The 23,264-nt window shown below is 43.7% G+C and overlaps 1 protein-coding gene across 2 annotated transcripts in view; it reads right to left on the bottom strand.

Moving 5' to 3' along the window:
• Window positions 1-222: 222 nt before the first annotated feature.
• Window positions 223-23,264, bottom strand: part of PDLIM1 (PDZ and LIM domain 1) — a 44,759-nt gene continuing 21,717 nt past the window's right edge. The window contains exons 3-7 of one of the 2 annotated variants that reach the window (XM_066622625.1): window positions 18,353-18,437; window positions 10,738-10,811; window positions 4,326-4,480; window positions 2,329-2,440; window positions 223-624 (exon numbers count right to left, since the gene is read on the bottom strand). In XM_066622625.1, coding sequence (XP_066478722.1) covers window positions 438-624; window positions 2,329-2,440; window positions 4,326-4,480; window positions 10,738-10,811; window positions 18,353-18,437 — 613 coding nt within the window. In that variant the 3' untranslated portion in view covers window positions 223-437. Of the gene's footprint in view, window positions 625-2,328; window positions 2,441-4,325; window positions 4,481-10,737; window positions 10,812-11,035; window positions 11,233-18,352; window positions 18,438-23,264 lie in introns of both variants that reach the window. The other variant, XM_066622624.1, reaches the window with a different exon arrangement.

The raw sequence follows: 23,264 nt of genomic DNA, 5'->3' as shown, positions 1-23,264 counted from the left end.
CAGACTGCACTTGCTCCCAGTGTGGAAGGGATTGTCACTCCCGGATTGGCCTTTTCAGCCACACTAGACGTTGTGCCAGAACCACCTTTCAGAGCGCGATACCATAGTCTTTCGAGACTGAAAGTTGCCAATACAATATATTCTTATCCCTTCCTCTTGAAGTTAAAATCTAGCCTTGAGATAATCATATAAACAGAAATAAATGAAAACAGTTGTTTGAGTCAACTGGTTTATTGAACAGGAATGAAAGAAATAGTGCTTAGTTCTGATTGACTGCGTAGGGAAGTGAAAAGTCATGTAATAAAACAATCCAGCCTATCCGTCAGCTTTATAAAAACTGCAGGTATTTCGTTAGTGATTTAAAGGCAGCCACCAAAAAGATCTGCTGCAAAGGCCTTGCTGAGAGGTAAAAGACAATGGAACAAACACTTTTCCCTTCATTTGGGAAAGACAGTGACCACTTCATAGCCTTCAGGTGGGGTGACCCGTTCCCTGGCATGCTTCTCACAATAGATGCGATCTTCCACAAAGAAGTGCCCTTTTTGCTTGAGGTTTGTTCCGCAGTCACTACACACATAGCACTCTGGGTGAACATGCTTATCCCGGAGCTTTACAAACACACCACTGTGGAGAAAACAGTACCAGAATCAAAGTTCAAGGAGACTTTGGCTCTCATAAGAATTATTCCAGGTGATCCCGCATCTGTTAGAGGGCATGGGGGGGGGGAGAAGAACTATCAAGGAGTAATGAAGATGTGCCCCAGATGTGTCTGTAATAAGCATTATTCAGGCACCTGCAAGATCTGCATCTACTAGAATATATTGAGGGGAAAAAGATACAGTACTTGCTGAATGTTTCCATGCCATATAGATTGTAAAGCCCTTTTTAAAGCTATTTACATGTTGTCACCCTACTTTAGGAGTATATTTAGAAAACCATGCAAGTGTTTTTTAAAGCTAGCACTGTAGGCCTAACTGGCAAAGGTGAGGAGCTACATTAGTTCAGGTAGTAACACAAGGCCAAAAAGAACAGGCCCGGAGTCTGGTCAACAACAGATGGAACGAAGGTTCAGTATAACAGTGGATGACAGAACTGGATGTCAAGGCATTAAGACACATTAAAACCATTCAAGACTGAAAATGGAGTAAGGAATTTGAGAGTCAAAAAAATAAGCACAGCTGTTCAAATTTTTCAATAATAATGGCCTTCAGGCCATGTCCTGGGAAGCCTGAGTCCCAGGACACTGCCTGAAAGCATATAAAACAGCAACCTTTTTGAAGCTACTGGCTGATCAGTGTCTGAATGGGAGAACTCCAGATTTACCTCAAGAGTTCCATGATGGAAATGTGTGGCATACTAGATTTTCCACAGAAAAATTTAGCAGTGGAAAGTAACCTAACATCACAGATTATATGAAGGATCAATTCAGTGTGAATTGGCTATATGGATGATATCCTACATCAAAAAGTGGCCAATTACCATTTTTATGGAGTTCTAGAATACAATGAAAAAAAGATGACACGATAACATCTCCATACAGAATACATTTGTTTTCTTGCTGCAATCTCTCAACAGATCAATACAGCCTTTATTATCTCCTTATGACTCTTACTTTGAAAGGGATTGCAAAAATACACTGTATTCATGCAATCAGCACAACTGAATTGAAAGCCACCACTAATCTGAACTGACCTGCTAGCTGGCTTTATTAAAATAAAACTTGCCACATGTTAATATATGTGGCTGCTCTTGTTTGAGAAGTACATGAATGGGTAACCACATGGATAGGCATTCTCAAGTATCTGCAGGGGATAGGTTCCTGCTGCTACCATACTCAAAACCATGGATAGCAATGAATCCCCATTCCACTCCTGATTGCCTTTCTTCATTTGCAGATGCTTTCTTTCCCTTTGCAACACAAAGCAGAGTGAGAACCTAGACTTGTAGCTGCCAGAGCAACACTACAGGATATGACAAGTGAGAACAGTAACAGCAAATGGAAAGCAGAAGAAGCAGACAGTAAGAAGGCTAGGCTTCAATGTTGTTACTATCACTTCGTCTAGCATTCTTATAGCTGCTACAAGTCTAGGTTCTCACCGTTTGCTTCCTTTTCCAAAATGCTCCATTCATGAGCACAAGGAGGGATTAGTGAAACCGTGGATATGGGGCCCGTGGATATGAGGAGGGGGGATGTCTTATCTTTCAGTTACACATACTACCTAGCCGCATACTTTATGAGCTATGAAATCTTCCGTCCCCACACAGAGCCTCTCCTTGGCATTCCATAACACTAAGCAAGTTCCAATTAGTTCACATGTCAATACTTACACAATGCCAGATCCACATTTATCACAAATGGGCAACTTCTGGGCATTTCCAATGGATGCTGCAACTTTGGTTATCGGAGCTTTGACACTTCTAAATCCAGAAGGCTTGTCTCCTACCATATTACAAAAATACAGTACTATTGATTAGAAGACATGCCCAAAACACCAAGTTCAAAGTGACTTCTCAGGCCACCAATCATGATTCTGCTGAAGCAAACAATACAATAAAATGAGATAAAATATGTTTGAAGGGTACAAGGGTAAAAGGTTCAGCATGCCACTCTTGAAAATAGTGTTGAAAAGCAGAACATTGAACTTGAAAGTGGACATTTGTCAGAAGCCTCACAGCTGAGGGAAATACAAGAACAAGTCTTGTGACAGTGGCCTTAAGGCTTCTTGTCAACCAGCCACCTTTAGGGGCTCTTGAATTCCTTTTAAATTCTATAGCTTTTGTTACTTAAAACACAAGTAGTCCAAAGCCTTCTGCAAAGACACTCTGGTTCATTCAAAAAACAGAACTTGAACCTCATTGTGCGGAGAATTATTGCCTGGTTTGCTCTCACCAGTTCACATCAATGTGTGCCCTTGTCTAAAAGGCATACACTTGTAGCAACTGATGAACTTTTACAGAAGTCATAGGCCATGAGAAAGAACTTGTTCCTAATTTTACAATTATGAAAGCGGCTTGACATAAAACGGGGGTGTGTGTTTGAGATGGTGATTGATTTATGCTTGAGGATAACTGTTGGATTATGTCCTCTGATCAAACAAGAGTGGAGGAAGTATTTTTGCTGAAACTCCCCTCCTCAATATATTGTGGAAAGTGCAAGTTTCATACACTGTTATGAGAGAAAAAGGAAACAAAACTGTCAGCTCAACCACACATTTAAAAAGCCACCACCACACCAAGCTCAGAATGGCAAGTCATTGCATAGCCCAACCCAAATGGAACTGATGCAAGACAGGATACAGAAAGGCAGCAAAATTGCTTTAGACCTGGAAACCACATCTCTCTCAACAGCAGGGTCAAATCTGTTCTCTCGGCAGGGTCAAACAAAGGCCAACTGGCAGGGTCTCCCCTCCACTTTCAGCAATGGCTTCTCAAATCAATATGGCCAGCAAACCCTGGTTACATTTCAGAGACATTTTGAAACAAGTTAACTCCACAGCTTTCTGTGGAGTTGGCAGAGAGAAGAGAACCAAATTCAAATCTTGATGTTCAATTTCATTTACATCCTCCAAGAAGAAAGTTCCTTCCTCAAATTTCAACCCCAGTATAAACAAAGCCTCAGAAGAGCTGCCCTTAAGCCACCCATCACCTTGAATTTGGTTTGCTGTAGCAGTGTAAAGTCTCCAGCAAGCTTCTTCCTGTAAGTGACTTGGCCATGTGTGCACAGAGTTTTACAACAAGCAAGCAAGCCTCTTTAGAACACCAGAGAACTCAGGGGCGCACACAAGGTTGCATTGCTTGCTGGCAGACACTTGATGGAGACTCTTTGCTAAAATGTCTGCCAGCAAGCGCTCCAAAGTTCCGAGTCTCCCGCAGGTGTCTGCTGGTGACGCAGCCATGTGTGCACTCCAGAGTTTTCAAGAGGCTGGCTTGTTTACTGGAGACTCAAACTCTGGAGTGCATGTGTGGCTACGCTGCAGCCTTCTGGCCTTGCTTGCTACGTCACTGATTTCATCTGGTCACTGATGCCAAGTTAGCTTGCATATTCCTGGATGCTGATGTAACATCATATTTGGAAAGAAATTGTATTACCAAACAACAGGAGAATTGAAAACAAGAGGACCGAACTTACCCTAGGTCTGCCTGAATCCAGCTCAGACCTGATAAGGCAGAAAAGGAGACACAGACCCACTGATTCAAAGGAAGTTCCATCCAGACTACAGACCGTAAGTTTTGGTTACTTTCTTTATGTTTCCAATCAGGTGGGGCTTCCCCCCCCCCCTTACTGGCTTCTTTTCCTAGAGGAATCCACACACACACACCCTTACCTTTTTCTTCAGACTCCAAAATTTCTTGTAGCACCAGGAATGAGGTGGATTGTCGGGGTGGCTCATTTGAATCTTGGTTCTCCTGCAACATCTTATAAACCTCAGAGTCCTTGTCAATTACTAAGTTACTGGAGGGCTGGTTAAGTTGGTCCAAGCTGAACAAAATGAAAGCAAATCTCATCAGTGAATTAAATTCAGAGCCACCCAAAAAATCATTTTAATACGAGAAACTACAGACAAATTCAGCCCAAACCACTGGAGATGCACGATGTGTTTGTGCACAAGCAAGTTGCAGTGAGATGAAAAATAGGCCCTACTGCAGCAAAAGAATGCCATTTTTTTCCTAACAGGATGAGCGCAGGATTTTCTGTCTTTAGCTACAGGATCACAACAGGTTTCAATTACAGCTGAAACAACCAATGTATAAATCCATGCTTCCAGAACGTAGCCCAGGTCCAGCTTCAGTAACCTCTTTGGGACTGGGTTTGTGCAGACAGTATCTCCAGAAGCTCCAGTATCTCCAGCAGTAGGTTCTCCCTCTCAGCTACAAGACAGAAAAGCTACACTCCCTGCAGAAGATGAGAACAGTCTGCTACTGGGGTGCTTTCTGAGAGACATCGCTGGTCACCCCAGGCAAATAAGCAAACAACAAGGCTGGCTTAAGTCACATTATCATACATAAACCAAACATGACACAGTGCGAATAAGTTCACATCATTGTCTTCATCTACCCAGACCCAAATCCACAAAGCTTGCAATTCTTGCCTGTGAGAGCAGCCAAACAGAATTGTAAGGACTGGTTCACACATCCACGCATCATTTGATTTCTTATCACTTGATGACTCATAGTTGAATGTGTGAACTGATTCCATGTCCAGATATGTCTGAGGTACAGTGAGAGCTCACCCACATACAGGTCATCACTGAATGGATATGCACATTTGAAGTAGGCCTAAGAGGCCAGTTGGAGTACTCCGTTTTGCCTGATCTTTGTTCAGAAGAATTTGCTTTTTCCTCTATGCAAACGGCTTTCCTCTTCTATGCACAGAAATATCAGTAATGCTACTCCTCACACACTGGCTATCATGTGCAAATAAGGGTCTACACATCTAGGCCCAATCCCTGCACCCTTAAAAACCCCTCAAACTCGGGGAATCAAGGGGGAATCCTTCAAACCATCCAATGTGCACATATCAAGTGGACCCAAGGCAGGCATGCCTAGAGATGCTGCCAGTGCAATTTGAATTATCTCACAGATCATGGGTGGGTGCAACTTTACCTGCAGGGAATTGTGCCAACGTTCTTGTCTATGCAAAGCTTTAGGGGGAAAGAGACTGGCCTAGCCTTCTCCCAGACAGGCTAGCTCTGTACAGAAAGGGAGAGTTTGACTTGCAGGAACTTTCCAAGAAGCAATCCATTCTCCACACACACCTCATCCAGGCCTGTACCCAGAGCAAGAGTGAACATTTGAATCTCCTCTGCTTTCCACAGGGTGTGTACACAAGCAATCTGCTTGAAGCTTTATAAGAGGCAGGCTATTCAATAAAGGCAGCTTCTGAAATTCAAATGTGGCAAGTTGTACCATAGGAAAAATTCCCTGCAACTTGTGTAAGGCGATAGTGTACACTCCCACGCACACACCATTTCACACGGAAAAATGCTATCTAAGAGGAGTTCCTGTACAGGAAAACAGTTACAGCTGAAACGACGCCTAGCTGGCTTCTTGTAATCCTAACTATCTCCCATGACACAACTGCACTCAATCATACAAGAGGCAAGAGAGAAAAAAACTTAAGTTAGAAAAGCATCACCATTTTATTTCTAGCACCATTTTCCATCAAACCACTTCCATCTAAGATAAAATTGTACTGAAAAAAATCAGCTATTCCCAAGCATGACATAGCCACATCTTTCATATACAAACTCAACAATGCAAATCTCTTCATTGAAGAGCATCAATCGCATCTTGTTTAGGTTCACCTGACATGCATGGTGGATGACATGAAAATTCAATCCAGGCCTCCAATGACAACTGAGCCACCCATACCCCTCATCAGTTCCAAGTCAGTACTAGCATAAGGGCATCCACACTGCAAAGCAACTCCCAAATCATTGCAAGGGCTGTTCAGGTCACTGTCTGCAAGTATGCAAAGCCACAGAAATTAACTACTCCAAATTTTCTGCCATTTGGCTCAAACTAAACATGACACTGGCAGCCATGTTTGTTTTATCACGAGTCTGCCCTGTTTGCAGATCAAATGGAAAGGTTAAAAAGGATGTGTTTATCATCCTGCACATGGGTAAGGAGAACTGAACACTTCTCCTTCAGGCCATTATTTCAAGCACTTTCATGTCTGGAGCTAGGCTGGAAGAAAGTGCTTGGATGACAAACTGCAAGGACATAAAGTGTGTGTGTGTGGGGGGGGGAAGGTTCAGCTACCTTCTGTGTTTCCACAACCAGACACAAAACAAGTTCTCACCCTATAATTTATACACCAACAGGAAAGACTTGTCTCCAATCAAGTCTACATTGGCCTTTACTTACACTGGCTTTAGGAAAAACAACGCTGCCAAAAACAGAGGCAAGTAAATTCTATACACAGCATACAGGAACAATTGACCTGAAGCATGGAAAGATGTTCTGCTTCTTTACAATGCCAAAAAACCATCCATCTTTTATTGGTAGTGATGCTAGATGGGATTGCACTTCCTCTAAGTTTGCAAGTTGGGAATGCTCCAGGACCCAACACTGTCTCTGGATGCCCAGGTGATGTTGGTTGCCAAGAATGCCTTTCCCCATTTCGACAGGTTTGGAGGCTGTGGCCCTATTTGGAGAGAAGGTAGATTTATTCTCTTCTCTCTCCCTCTCCCTCAGCCACACATGTATTGGTTACACCCAGAATGGACTGCTGCAATATACTGTATGTGGGAGCTGCCTCTGAAAACCATTCAGAAATGGCAACTGGTACAGAATGCCACCACTTGGGTGTGTGGAGGGCCACTGTAGTGGCAAGATAAGACAACACTAATTCAGTATCTGCTGCACTGGCTACCAGTGCATTTCTGGGCCCAATTCAAAGTGCTTGTTTTCACATCTGAAGCCCTATATGGCCTGGAACCTTGAGGATTGGCTCTGCCCACATAAACAGAATGAGACAGAATGAGACATAAACATAATCTGCCTTGCAAACCCTGTTCCGTGGCTCACCATTCACACCACTGCTGGGAGTAGGGACCAGGCCTTTTCTCTGATGGCACTACAGCTATGCAACTTGCTCCCCAGAGAAGTTTGGCAGACTCCCACCTGGACTGCTTCTAGGCAAGCTGTCCAAATGCTTCTTTTGCAAAATTTACCGTAACTGAACTGGTTTTTAATTTGTTTCATTACTGCTGTTGTAATATAAGAACATAAGAACAGCCCCACTGGATCAGGCCATAGGCCCATTTAGTCCAGCTTCCTATATCTCACAGCGGCCCACCAAATGCCCCAGGGAGCACACCAGATAACAAGAGACCTCATCCTGGTGCCTTCCCTTGCATCTGGAAGGGATGTTTTGTTGTGGCTTATATTGCATTTATATATTGCATTTGTTTTGTTGTGGCTTATACTGCATTTATTTTTACAAATGTGAGTTGAGTTTAGTCTAGAAAGGATGGAAATCCTTTAAACCAATTTGGTTCTTAAGATAGAATTTTGGTTCTTAATAATTTACAATTCTTAATATGGAAATATCCTCCTTCCTCTCACAATAGCAGAAAACTAGTGTGTGTGTGCGATAATCCCCTTCACTTTCCTCTTTGCAAGCATACAGATATAGATAGCCTTGGATTTCCTCTGTTGCTAGCTGAGCTCTACATCTATCTCCATATTTTTATATAAGTACGACTGATATACTTGGGAGGATTTTCAGCCTCCGTCTGTCAGGAAACCTAACATTTCTATAGCATTTGAAATCCTCCCAGCATTTTCTATTTCCTGCCTACTTCACCTCTGCGTAAGAGGCCCAACTCTCTCAGCATGTCACCTCTAGCGCTAAATGAAATTAAGCCGATTTTTAAATCACCCCTTTGTGGTTGATGGACAGCCATGACTAACAATAAAAGCATTCAGACTGGATACAGGATGCTTAGAACGGGTTCAAAATTCAGCACAGTTTATGGAAATGATCCTTCCGGCTGATGTGAACAAAGCAGTGATTGAACCACCCGAGCGCCACACCATGCAAGATGGAAAGAGACAGTATTACAGAGAAAGGCTGCCAAGGCAGGCCTCATGCATCAAGGGGTCAATTCCAAAGCAACGCTTGCCAAATGAGCTCTCCCTTATTTCACTGCTAAATTTGCCAGTGCTAAACCCCAGCACTGTCTGTTCTAGTGGCTGTCTGCTGGTATTCCTTGGCATCTTTTTAGATTGTGAGCCCTTTTGGGACAGGGAGCCATTTAGTTATTTGATTTTTCTCTGTAAACCGCTTTGTGAACGTTCAGTTGAAAAGCGGTATATAAATACTGTTAATTAATTTAATTAATTAATTAAATTTGCCAATTTAAATGCTCGTCCATGCTTCTTTCTCCAAGCCCTACACAGATGAAACATTGCTTCTCTTTTCTTCCTCATCATGTCCAACCACAGGTAAGAATAACTGCATGTATGAATGCTCGTTCTTGCAATTGAAGGACAACGGCATCCTGGGAGAATCGATGGGGAAGGGATTAATTCAGGGCCCAATCCTATCCAACTTTCCAGTGCCAATGCAGCTATGCCAAAAGGGGCACACACTGCATTTTGTGGCAGTGGGGCAGGGAACATTTGTTCCCTTATCTTGAGGCCGCATTGTGGCTGCATCAGGGCTAGAAAGTTGGGTAGGATTGGGCCCTCTATCCCTTAAAGTAGAAAGAAGCTAACTGGAATTCAGCACACTAACACCAGAGAGAGCATTTTCTAGTTTGACACCATAAAACGTTACCTTAGAAGTGACCCAGATCTCAACACTTGAGGTGACAGATACATCTGCTGCAAGAGTGCCAAGATTCTTTTCCAGACTGTTGCAATGGATGAACAACAGATCACAACAGAAGCTGAGAACAGTGAACGTACACAGGCTTTGCCAACTGCACATGAAGCAGACAAAATTACCTGGGGAAAGTGGGGCTAATGGAAGAGATCTGCCCCTGCAAAGAATCCAGGATGTTTCTCTGTGAGTAGAGCTGTAAAGGAGAATTAAACTGTATGTGCCGCACTTTGAGTCCCGGCACCTCCACTTCCACAGGGCTGCTAGGGCAGATCTGAGCAACTTCCTTGAGCTGATCTAGGCCCACTTTGACTTGGCTCGGGATGGATGAGGTACTGTGCCTCCTTTGCAAAAGAAAGGAGGATGGTGGCTGAAGAGGTTTATAGACCATGGCAAAGGGAGCCTTGAATCCACCAGTAGGTGACAAAGGACTACTCAGGAAGAGGGCGTTAAGGAAGTGGGTGGGTTGTTGATGATCATGATGTTGTTTTGTCATGGAGTTGGGGAAGAAAGGAAGGAAGACATTAACGAAGGAAGAAACTGCAGCACTAAACCAACTTCATTCAGCAAACTCTCTCATACAAGGGGCCAGCACAACATACAAAGTAGGAAACCCAAAGTAACTATGTATGAAAACTTTAGATGTCACACTATGCCGGTGGACCGTTCTAACACAAACAGGAAACACCATGAACTCCACTCAATGCATTCCTTGGAATGTGCCAGGCAAAGGGGAACCAAGAGGGGTTCCAGGAAAGAAAGTGAGGAAGGGTTCAAGGACCCAAGGGCACAGTTCTGAGAACTGAGCATTGCTGGCCTGCTAGCAATTCAGCATAGGAAGCTCCAAAGAAACTTTTTTTTTTTTTTTTAGTGACTGAGTTAACAGGCTGGCTACCTTTAGCTTCTGGTCCCCAGATAATGCTCAGTGGAAACTATTACCAGGTTTGAGACTGAAAAACCACCTAGGAGCCAATATAAGATTCTTTTGGTGGATCCCACTTGTAAAATGGGACAGGAACCACCGTCGATTAGGACCGTTCCTAGAGAAGTGCAGTATTTAGCACCAAGGGTTTGTGGTGACCCCTCCCCCCCCCAAATGTTAAGAACATAGTATTTTTAACCATTGGCAAAAAAATATCAGGGGTGGAAAAGAAAAAAATTTTGGGATGCAATTCGTGAACCTCAGAAGTCTAAACTTGGATTTTTAAGGTTCACTAGTTGCATCAAACAAATTGTTTTGTGAGAGTCTCAAATACGCTTTCCAGAGGTTCAAAAGAACTAGTCTGTGTTTTCAAAAAGCTCTCTGCAAAAAATGAGAACAATGCTAGTGAGACCCAGTTTCAAGGAAAAGAGAGCCCCAAACCATAAAGTCACAACACTCTTGTAACAAAAGCAACAGGCACCTGCATGAGTGGGAGGGGAATTTTAAAGGTTCGTACGTCATACTGAAAGCCCGTTGAAATGGCACAGGCGGCTGCTGAATAAAGAGAAAAAAAGAATATGTTTTACTTTTGTCATCTTGAAGAAGCACTGCAGAACCACACCTGATATCACAGGCACACACTAGCTACGTAACTGACCTGAAAGAAAAAGAGTTTTCCAGATAAATGTAAACAACCTTACTCCTCTGTATATGCATCAAGACACCCTTAGTTTCACAGTGGTGTTCAGCTAGAGAGTACAAAACAGTGAACCACTTACTTTTTACTGGGCTCCTGGACACCTGCGGATGACTTCGACTCCACCGCATTGTTGAAGGTCTGTATGTTTTCTGAGGAGTACAGACCGGCTGGACTGTTGTACTGAGCAGTGATGACTTTGGGTGAAGGGCCAGAAGCAGTGGCGGCAGTGAATGGCATAGCACTCCTGTTGTGCGCGCTTCCTATGTGCCTTATATCCTGCATGCAAAGGAGCAGACCCAAACATCAGGAGCATCTGACATGCAGGTGGTACGTGGCAGGCAACTGTTCAAGGAACATGTGAAAAACCAGGTTGAACCGGAAAAGAAAGAAAGAAAACGTGGGGGAAGAAGTCTATGGCGTGCACACACGCACAAAGCAGTAGTCTGGGGCCAAATCAAGATCAGCAGGGATTCCAAGGCAGATTTTTGCTCTGAGCCCCTCTGAACTAAAGCATAATTTAACTGTCAACCTTCAGCTAGAACAGACATCTTACGTAAGTTGCCCTCTCTCCCCATTCAGCTTTCTAAGTCCCTGCTGGTAGGATAACATTCCCCCTCTATATAAACTGGCACACAACTCTTCCAGTACAAACAAAGTTGAAAAGAAGCAGCTAAGCAGAGACGGTCAACCTCAGATGGGGTGAGAGGGTCAGGCTGGGTGACTTCAGCAGATCTTCCCTTTCTTTAGCGTACACAGTAAGCGCCAAAGGAAAGAAAAACAGCCTTTCTCCAGTGGAATTTGTTTATTTCTCAATCTGGCAGTCAAGATTCCCATCAACCCAGCATTTATCAGCTGGCCAATACTGAATAACAGAAAAGGTGCAGTTCCTAATCTGACTTTGATCAGATGCAGGCTGCATCTATTAACAAATGACTTGCAGGTACCTACAGCCTATGAACTTCCCCATATGCTAAAGGCTAGGAAATAAAGTGGGATATAAACTTTGCAGCATATATCACTAATAAGATTGTTCCAGCAAGGGTCAGAGAAAATACTGTGTTTCCCCGAAAATAAGACACTGTCTTATATTTTTTTTTGCTCAGAAAAAACCCACCAGGTCTTATTTTCGGGGCAGGTCTACTTTTTTTTAATGTACAACAATCCACAGTCATTCATGTACAAAAATATACCGTACAAAAATATCCCCTCAGCACCCAGGAGGATGCCTGCCTGCCTGCCTGCCTGCCTGTCTACTCAGAAGTCAGTCCCTGTGTGGAGAGGGTATCCCCTAAGCGCCGGGAAGATCCCTGCCTGCCTGTCTTCTCAGAAGTCAGTCCCTTTATAATTAAATGGACCCATTCCCTGGAACGTGTGGAGAGGGTGTCCCCTAAGCGCCCAGGAGGATCCCTGCCTGCCTACTCAGAAGTCAGTCCCTTTATAGTTAATGGGACTAACTCCCTGAAAAGTGTAGAGAGCCTCAGAACCTGGTAGGCAGGGTTGCCTTGCTTGCTGCTTCCCATCTCAGCTCCTCCTCAGCATCCTCTGTCCAAGGCAGCACAGCAGGCGCTGGTCACATTCCTGGTCACGTTTTCCACCTGCCCCGCCCCGCCACCCCCGCCCAAGGACCCCTTCGGCCCCCCTCTGTCCTGGCCCTGATCACAACTAGGTCTTATTTTCAGGGTAGGTCTTATATAGGGCAGGAGGTCTGGTCTACAGGCTAGAGCCTCCGTTAGCCCAAAGATAACATCAGAAGGTTGCCAGTTCAAGGACACCAGCAGCTCCCTGAACGGCTGAGAATGGCGAGAACTTGAAGCAGTTGACAAGCCCAGCTGAGTGATTCCACTTGCTCTTGGGGTGAGCAAGAAGCGTCTTGGCTGCCCTCCATGTGAGAGATGGAGCTGCTTGCCAGCCTGCGTGGGAGAACCGGAGGCCAGAAGTGAGACCAAACCAGGAAGATCCATTCTGAAATGTTGTCGGTTCTTGAAAGAGAGAACCTCTATGATTGTAAAAATCCCCTTGAGGGATTTAGAAACGCCTGCCTATGTAAACTGCCTTGAATAAAGTCAGAGGAGTAATCCGATGACCAGAAAGGCGGTATATAAATACCGAGTTGTTGCTGTTGCTGCTGCTGTTGTTGTTTCAGCAATTCTCAAAAACACACACTAGGTCTTCAAACACAGTAGTTTGAAAAGCACCACTTTTAATGCCATTTTTTTTTCAAATGGTCGAGGATATTATGACAAAAGTTTGCAAATGACACTGAATCCATGTCTGTTTGGGGACACATTAGCTAAAAATGTTCATGCAAATTGGAAGTTAGACCCAAGGAAGCATCTCAGGACCAGTCCTATGCCCTGATCAGAGTTTCTTTTCTAAGATGCAGTGGTTTGTTTGCCTGGCCACATTCTTCAGCTGGATGCCTTGCGCAGTTCCTAGCCAACCCTGTTATAAATGGGGATCTGACCCATTGCACTAGCATTCTACTGGCTACATTCTGTCTGCCGCTACATTGTTACCACAGCACCTCAGAATAGAGACACGTGTCACCACAGGCTATTATTTGTCTTCTGCGTCTTAATTTCCGTAAGCAGCTGTGCTCTTTCCAGATGGACAACTATTTTCATTTTTGGCCCCGTTCCCATATATGAGAATTTAAAAAGGCATTTGGTGGCCAGCTACATATAAAGCAGGGTGCTGTCATTGAGTGTGCAGCTATAAAAAAAATCTTGGTAGCTCATCAAGAGGAGCCTTGCAGCGAGAACTGCTTAACTGAAAGTGTGCTCTTGTGAAAGTATGCTGGGAAGAACTTGAACTCATCACCACTACGGTTTCCCTTCTTACTGTTAAATAGGCCTTCCACATTAACTGCTTCCCTCCATTAGGAACAGAAAGTGATGAATAATGTGCCTGTGGAACAGAGCCGAACGGCAGAATAGACTTGCACAATGCTGCAATTTTTGGGATCAAACGGTGACAATTCCTTCATGTTACTGGAAGATGGACCTCTCATTAATAAGTCAGTCTGTAACTGATCCACACGTGCTTACTAAAGTTTCCTTCTAGACCCAGGTATTACGCTGTTCCCTTGAAAGTTTTTCAAAACATTGTTTTCTGAATGGCCCAAATTGTCTAATATTGTCAAGACAGGATCCTATCTTCACTCTGGAAATTGACATAAACTAGATTTTTTAAAGCTTCCATCAGTAATCAATTTGTAGCTTTAATACATGCACTTTGGCAAGGTCTGGTATAGCATAGTGGTTGCAAAACTGAGCTATGAATTAGAAAAGCACACAAGTGAATCCTGCCTCTGCCAGTAATGCAACAGGTGGCTGCCTTCAAGAAATCATGCTCCACCAGCATCTCTCATGCACGCCCCCTCCCAACTTTACATGGGCAATACTACTCACCTGCCATACAGGGGTGGCAACAAGATAATGTGTGTGAAGGGCTCTGAACACTTAAAAGCACTATACAAATGCTTAGGGTTATTACTTTAATAGCATAAATCATCAGCATCATGTTCATTCATGCAACAAATGCCAGACCAAATCAGGTTTCCTCTCCACCACCCCATCAATTGTGATAACTGGTCAGGCCAGCACATTAAAAATAAAATGGGTGTAGAAACCACTAAATAAAAAAAAGAAAAATTAAAATGAGTTCAGGGCAGAATCTTCATTTCTCCCCAGATGTCATTGAAAGAAGAGTTCCAAATGCTTTGAGATCTGACTGAAAACTGGGAAGGTTTCCCTCCCTGGGTGGGTTGAAAAACCAGTCTGAGTAATATCCCGTATCTCCCTCTCCACATTGACTAAATTCAATCAACACAATAAAAAGGTAAAAGCAATAAATAACTCCAAGTCAATGAAATCGATCAGGCTTCTCTATCTGAAGGTTGTGACACAGTGTCTCCCTTGCATCAGAGGTCCGGCCAACTGCTTACTGCCTTATCAAATGTCAAACCACACACCCAGTTTCTATAACTTTCCACTCTCACATTTCCATGGGAACAGATACACAAAACAGCAAACAATTACCTCATCCCTAGAGGATGTGACACACAGGCTTTAAAGAAAGGCCAGTTCGTGTGGCAGCCTGTTTTAAAGCAAGTGTGACATCAGCATACCAAATAAATTTATGGCTGGAAGGATGGCCAAAGCACTGATGTTCACCCTACCTGCCCTGGAAAAGTACTCAAGAGACCAGCTGCACTTCAGAATGATATTTTCTAGATTGGCTACAAATAAGATCCAGGTCAGATGGAAAACAGGTAAACTGACGATATCTTTGCTTTGATTTATGTTAAGCCACACAGGTATTTATGCATGTGACAGTGTCAGCAAGGAATGGATAATCCCTGCAACAAGCACTATCCAGAGGATAACAATTCAGTGTAGGGTGATCAAGTGCCCCCCATTGCTCTTGACATGACAACACTAGGCATTTGAATCTCACGGCAGAACTGGTTGTGTAAGGCAATTGCAATTGTGCATCCCATGTGCAACTCACAGCCCAGAACTGAGATGCCAGGGCCAGAGCAACTGCATTCCAGTATGCAGCTGTTGTACAACTCCATGAAGGACTCTGCTTGCAGAAGACACACTTTGCATGACAGCCAATCTACAGTAGTAAGGTGTGAAGCAGTCCTGGGTTCAAGAAGATGCAAACATTTACATTACAGAGGATGAGGTTTGTGCAGGGAGGAAGTCCCATAACAGGTCTTCCTTCTGAAAAGGCATGCATAGGATTTCAGCATTAGACTATTGCATCCCTTCAGTGTATTAAGTACATTTAGGGCCCAATCCTACTGAAGAGTAGTGCTGACACAACAGCCGCTGTGTGGGCGCTGGGCATTGTAAAAGCACAGTGAAGAGAGATCTTCTCCAGAGAGAACTGGCAAATCTAATCTCACAATCTTGCCCTCATCAACATATTATTCATCATAGTGCCTAAAGGCTCAGTTTTGAAGCAGGGTCATGTTGTGGCAGATCTTGTATGAACAGGCAACAACAGAGGGCACAACCATCAGCCGTCATGTTTACATTGGCTGCATTCCCAGCCAAACAAGCTGCTCCCTCCATAGAGAAGTCTTCCTCCCTCTCTGACGACTTCTCAATTGAACATGTTGGTATATCACCCACGTATGAGGTGGAGAAGAGTTTGCGCTACAATCAAATTCTAACAAAGACATTCCAGATCCCAGTTCCTTAGGAATTCAAAAGCTTGTCACCCAGAACTCCCAAAACACAGACAACTTATATAATCGAAGCCTTAAAGCATTTGCCTCAGGGTAAGTAACCAAGTTTGAAATGCCAAGAACTACCTCTGTGGTCCCCACTAGGCTTAAAGCAAGTTTTAATCCTATCTATCCTTTGCATGACAAACTGAAATCAAGTACAAACATGTGCTGAACTTAACACCCTTTTCATGTGGGAGAAATGCAAGCAAAACAACTGAGCAAATGCTCCAAAAATTCTCAGTCATTTCCTTCCTCTGACGGCACGAGAGCTGAAAAAAAACAAAAATCAGGTCAGCTCAATGACCCTTCATTCATGCCTCTCCAGTGGCCCTCATTATGAAGTACATTTTCCAGAAAGTTCCAAGCTGCTGAGATGTTCAAAGCAGTATAGAGCAGAAGGTCAAAGTGCTTCAAGCAACACCACTACAACAGCAGATGCTTGTGAGTTCCACATAAATGCCCAATTCATGTAGCCTTTCCCATCAAAAACAATGGACCAGATGACCATATACACAATCTTTCACATGAAGCACCAACTCAATCATGTAAAGATGATTGTCATTTAGGTTAATGGGCAAAGCAACCTGCTGAGGCTCATCCCCAAATGACTCGGCACTCAATAACTTGCAGCTGAATGTGTGACCTCTCTCCACTGACGAGAACCAAAGTGGTTATGTTGGGTTATATGGAATTTAATAAAGCATTTTTTAGTCTGTGAAGGCTGTCTCACACATGGAAGTCACTGGACACAAAGTGAGGAACATGCTTGTACAGTCCCACCCTTTTAGTCATTAAAGTCTTTCCTACAATCTGCATCCTTGAACAGGGATGGGTAGGTAGGTTACTTGCTCACTAGGCCCTTTTAGTAGGCTTCCTTCAAGGACAGGTCAAGGACTAAAGCTCCATCATTACATTCTTCTTGACTCTCTGAATTCACAAATACCACACACTGAGAAGCAGCAGGGCAATCTTTTAAAGTTTCCACATAAACCCAAGGATTTTCCAGCATTGCTGGTTTCGTAAGCCTAAAACCACAATTGCTGAGAAATAACTACTGCAGTATAAAGTAGAGGGACATTTAGCTCCTTCCAATTCATCTACAGGCTTCTTGCCTAGAGATTCACGATCTTGCCAGACTTGCAACCTCACACTGCAACTGAAAACTGTACTTGTTACAGTAAGCATGCTTTGCTTCAGCCCAGACCTGCCCCCAAGTCTGTCATGTTATTGGTTTCCTTAGCAGCAGGGAAAACCTCAAAAGGTCCTAAATCATCCAAATACACAGGTCTACAAAATTGAGGGTCAGAAAAGTTTTTCCTAAACTTTATGGTGGTTTGATATGAATTTGGGGTGCCGATTCCAAAAATGGCAACCGTTTTGGCCTTTCACATCTAGTTTTGGAGATGCAGTAAAGCCTCATTAGTGAATGGTTCAAGCAGCTTCCTCATGAGGAAGCCACGGTGCAGGCTTTCCTCATGCGGAAGCTGCTTGAACCATTCACTAATGAGGCTATACCATATCTCCAAAACTAGACGTGATAGAGCAAAACGGATGCCATTTTTTGAATCAGCACCCCAAATATACCCAGGAATTGGTGTAACATTTAAGGAAGCAAAATGTGTGTTGGCCTGTGTTATAAGAAAACCACTTTGAAGGAAGAAGCCACCAATGGGTCATTCATCTTCAATCTGTGAGAATGTCTCCTAAAATGGGAGTACATGAGGTCATCCTTTTCTACTTCAGGCCAGATGTAAGTGAGCAGAAAAATTTCACCTCAGTGGCAACTCTGGTCTTCTGCACAAAGGTCCCAAAGTTAGTTATCACTACAAGTTTTCGTTAATTTTTTTTTTTAAACAAGCTGCAGGGGTGGGAAGCCAGAATATAAAATAAAAGTATTGTACAGGAACTGACTACATAGTCCTCAGCTAATTTAGTTGAAGTTTGCTTTTCCGATCCAAGAATGGATTCACACAACATTTTTTTTCATTTAATTTTATTCATTCAAGTTTATATCAGGCATTCGTGTATGACTTGTGGCACATCTGTTCCATTATAACAAAACTTAAGGAAGTAGTTTATACTGCCCTAGTGTAGTACAAGCCATACCTGCACAAGCCAGTGGGAAGAGACAAGGGTACATTTCATGCTACTTACCTGTGGCTGAGAAGCTAGGTTCATCTTGTATGGATTGGTCTTTCCTTCCTCAGTAACCAGCGGTGACCAGATTTTTGATTCAGTTCTGAAAAATGGAACATCAGATGGTTATTTTCCACATTTGCTAGAATATTGAATGATTTTAATAAAATGCAATACTTGGTCTCTGACAGTGCAAAAAAACCCTGCAGTTCTCCAAAATTCATTTCTTTGCTTATGGAATTTGTCAAAAGTCATGGCATGTTTTAGCTTATTCGTACACGTGCCCACTCATGGATATCCCTATGGGGGGGGGGGAGTTATGATGAAGTTGGTCCCCAGAGATAAGCAGATATCCTTTTCCAGCCTTTTCGCCAGTTAAATTTCACCTTAGCAGAATTAAGTACAACTGCCTCTTAGAAAGTTCATAGCCAACCAATGAACAGCCGAGGTGCAGAATCACATCTTCACCATCTATGATTTGAATGTAGGACCTCTCCATTTAGGACTTTAAAGGTCAAAGCTAACACCTGGTACTGAACCTGGAAACAAATTGGCAGCCAGGGAAGCTGACAAAAGACCAGTGTAATATGAGCCAGTCTGGTGGTTGTCATCTGTGGCAACAACCTTCTCAACCAACTGAACCAATTAGAACAGATGCAAGTAATTTTATTTGCAAAGTGATTTGCAAGTGTCACCCAAGAACTTTATTCCACCCTCTGCTCATTTCACCAAACCCAACAGAAAATGAGACAGAGGAGGATGTTTAGGTGTGGGCATGTTTGCACCACTCTCTGGTATACCACACTGCGGCTCCCTTGATTCACAATCCAGGTGTGCACATATATTTTTTCCCCTCACCATGGATAGCTTTCAAAAAAAGGTCAGTAAACACAACAGACTGTAGCAGCAGAATTCCTTCCTTCAGAAAACATCTGCCAAGAGAGTGATGTCCATCCTCTCTTTCATAACTCACATCACCCAGAGAGACAAACCAGTTACGGCAGTATTTTCTGGATCATCTCCCCCCATGAGAATACATCATGCTTCTGACCACAATAAACTTTGCATTCTTGCACCAGAAATTTTATGGTACTTTTGAGGAGCTACAAAATAAAACATCTGCCACCTAAGTGCAAAAGGAGGTCTAGAAGTTCGTCCTTGGAGAACAATATCCATTCATGTCAGAGTTCCCAAACCAATCACAAAATGCTACACCAGGTTAACACTGACAAGTGAAGGAAAGGGGTGGAATTTGTGCAGGAGATAAGCAAGCCCATGGCCTACTCCTGATCTTGTAACCACGGTTAAGAGACTGAGAATGTTACAGCTCCAATGGTCTAGTCATGCCTCTTGGAAGCCAGGTTAGGTGTCTCACATGTTTGCAAATGATGCTTCTGGTATACAGAACCGGACTAACAAGGCAAAGCATTCCACTGAGCTAGGAACTAAGGATCCCAGGCTCTTGCTTGCGGCAGAAGAATAAGCAAGGAATTAAGTAGACACTCGGCTTCCATTTAAGGACCAGCATTCCAGACTTGGCAAGCTAAAGTTAGCTTCCTAAAATATAAACAGCTGCCTCTCAAAAAGAGCAACACAGCTGCAGTTCTCAGTTCCTTCACTAGAATTAGAGAATGCTCAGCGCTTGCAAACGTCAAGTAGCTGCCATGATAGAATATGAAATGGAAATGGTGTTTTAACAGAATTTCTAGGACAGCACACCCAGCCCACCAGAGTTCCAATCAAGGTCATTGGTATCAAACATATTTGAATCAAAGAATTTCTAAGAAATCCCATCACTTTTGCTGTTGCCATTTACAAACATGTCTCAAGGTCTCTCATGGCTCAGTAGATATTAGCCTGAAAAGCCAAATGTACTCTACACTTCAGGAGACTGAGAGCCCAATCCTGAGCTACATGCACTGGCTTATTGCCAGCAGGCACCGTTGCAAACGAGCCGTGAGGTACATTTGTGAGCCCTAACGCCAGGCGAGCACCCATGCTAGCTCAGCGCTGGCTGGCGCTGGGCAGGCACCCAGCCTCTGCCACTTGGCAGTCGCATTTACTGCCAAGCAGTGGAGAGGAAAGTGGGGGAAACAGGGAGGGGGCATTCTGGGGAGAGGGGAGGTGGGCAGAGGAAAGAGGCATGCTGAGGGGAGGGAGCAGGGAGGGAGGGAGGCAGGACCAGTGGATCTTCACTCCACTGGATCCTGAGCCTCCGTGTTGGGCTCGCCACCCAACACAAAGGCTTTTACCTCAACGCCGACCTTTTAGTCAGTGGTGAATCGAGTAGCCCCATTGTGGGGCTACTCCCTTTACCCAGGGGAAGGGGATGAAAGTCCCCTTCTCCTGAGGTGCCGCCCGCGGCTGCCTTGGGTGTGCAGGATGAGGCGGCAGCCATTTTTGGTGCCGCCACAGCCACATGCTCCGGGCAGCTCAGGATTGGGCTCTGAGTGAGGTTTCCAATTATTCCAAGTGGGAATCAGTACAAAATGGGCAAGCTTCCTTGCTTCCATCTATTGTTCAAAAACTTGGAGGACTCCTGGTGTGTCATTACAACCATCACCAACCAACAGAGCCTGTGTGTCCTGCAGATCTTTTACCATTCTCTCCTGCTCAGATCAGATTTACTGTTCTTTAATTTTTTTCTGATGTTTCCCTCCTGGAATGTAAAGCAGCTATTTGGGGAGAGGAGATCACCGTTTTTGTCAGATCGTGATGCAAAAGGAAAGAGTTGTGTCCTCCCCAGGTGCCATAGACCCCAATTCTGATCTGGGCCCCCTCCTGCACTACCCAAATGACTGATTTCATGCAGCTAAGCAGTAGCTGAAAAGATCAATGATGTCATGATCACATCACCGAAATTTTTCAAACTCCATCATTGGCAGGCAAATGTTAAAGTACATTTTTGCATAATTATAAAAGCAAGACCAGCAGTCTTCAATTTTTTTTGTGCAACGTAATAAATAAAGTATGAGACTGGGGACCCATTGCCGATCCTGCCCACTGCCAGTCAAGTCAACTTCCAAAATAAAAGACAAAACAACAACAGCAGCAGTACATGCAATGAAAACACTAACCAACTTATCAATGAATGAACACAGAATGGGTGAGTTTGCTCGTGGATCTGCTTTCTATCCATGTAAGAGATTTTCCAAACAAGGAAAGAAAATGGCCAGTGTTTTTACCACTGTGGTTTGCAAGGGGAAGACTTATTTTAACCACGCGTCATTTTAGGAGAATTAGTAAGAGAGCAGCTTCAATAGAACTGCCGCTGTCGGAGCCTGACAAACAAGAGGATCTGAGACATGCTGTTGTGGACAAACATAACATAGTAGATGCACTCTAAGGGGCCCTCAACACCTTCAGTCAGGGACATAAAAGCGGATCTCAGGAGGTGTTCTTTTCTATGTGAATTGTAACTATGGGAAATGCCTGTTTGCAGAGAGCAGTGGCAAGGATGGCCGTACTGAGAAAGACTGCCACCTGCCACCACAATCTGCCCTATGGGGAAACAAATATAGGTACCTGTGATTTTTTTTTTTAAAGAATGACGAGAGAGGTTCATGTTTCCTATCTAACATGTCATTTAATAGACCCAAACCCAAGCCACCTCAGCAATGAAAAATAGCACTGTCGCAGGCACATTTTGGCCCAGACTGGGCTTGTTGGAGGGCTGGTTTTGATATGAGACTGGCCTTCCCACTTCTAAGACTGCATGCCTCAAGGCATTTCTCCCTGCCGCAGGAAAATGGTCAAGCAAGGGAACTGGTCCTGAGTGCACAAGCCAAAACTTAGGGCTGCTTCTAAATATGTCCACTGCTTCTGCAGAAGCTCACTCTGAAATATTCCTTATGCTAGATTGCAGCACACCACACATAGCCACCAATAATAATTATACTTCTGGAACCTACCAGGCTGTTTGGATGCCCATATATGGACAGTCCCATGAACAGCTCACCAGACAGGGTTGGACAGCAGAGACCTTTCCCAGGGCCAAGGGAATTCTCAGAAAAATGACAGACTGGAATGAGTCAACAGAATTCATGGCATTCCTAAAGCACGTACGTTTTCCTCTAGTCTGAGTCCTTGGACTGAGCTCACAAAGGGGGAGCAAAATGCTACAAGCCATGGGCTACTGCTGACACAGCGCTGAAAGCTGAATATCTCTTGGTATCCAATTGAAGCACTCCTCTTAGAAGAGACGTCTGCTTTTATTTTTCCTTGGGGAGGGGGGGCCTTTTGGCTTCCATTCCCCTTCTTTGTGCTACTGACAACACAGACAGCTCTGTTTCTTGGCAGGGTCCTGCAACAGCAAAGGCGGTTCAAAACCCTTAAGGTGCAACATAAATTTTTAGTCTCCATTCCAGGAAGACAGTTCAGAAGCATGCATGTTGGGTTACACTAAGCATTACATACAATTAATATTAAACAATTCACAAAAGATAATATGTGTAGCTCCTCCTCCTCCTCCTCACCAATCCAACTCCTTTTTGGTTACTCATAGTTATATATTAGCCCAACAGTTGCATGATCTTGCACAACAGTTGTTCATCTCTGTTATTAAAAAAAAAAAAGACAGGAGGGGTGGAGAGAATTGCTTGGACTGTGAACCCTTTACAGCCTAATCTGACAGAATACAACCTCATACGAATTCCCTTGCAAAGGAAAACCAGACTACATACACAGTTGGCGGGGGGGGGACGGGACGGACTATTATTATTATTACTGTTTCGAATACTGTATTTTTATACTGCTTTTCAGCAGCAACATTCACAAAATAAATGAAAAAAAAAAAAATCAACGTCCCTGTCCCAGAAGGGCTCACAATTTAAAAAAACTAAAGGAGAAACACTATCAAAAGAAACATCTCAGATGACAGGTGCTATCCACCTGCTGAAATATAAGAGAACCACACTGAAAGCGTGCCTCT

Source organism: Tiliqua scincoides, chromosome 3 (assembly GCF_035046505.1).
Source record: "Tiliqua scincoides isolate rTilSci1 chromosome 3, rTilSci1.hap2, whole genome shotgun sequence".
NCBI classification, from domain to species: domain Eukaryota; kingdom Metazoa; phylum Chordata; class Lepidosauria; order Squamata; family Scincidae; genus Tiliqua; species Tiliqua scincoides.
The sequence above is the reverse complement of the archived record's forward strand: the minus strand, read 5'-3'. Positions and strand labels throughout refer to the sequence as shown.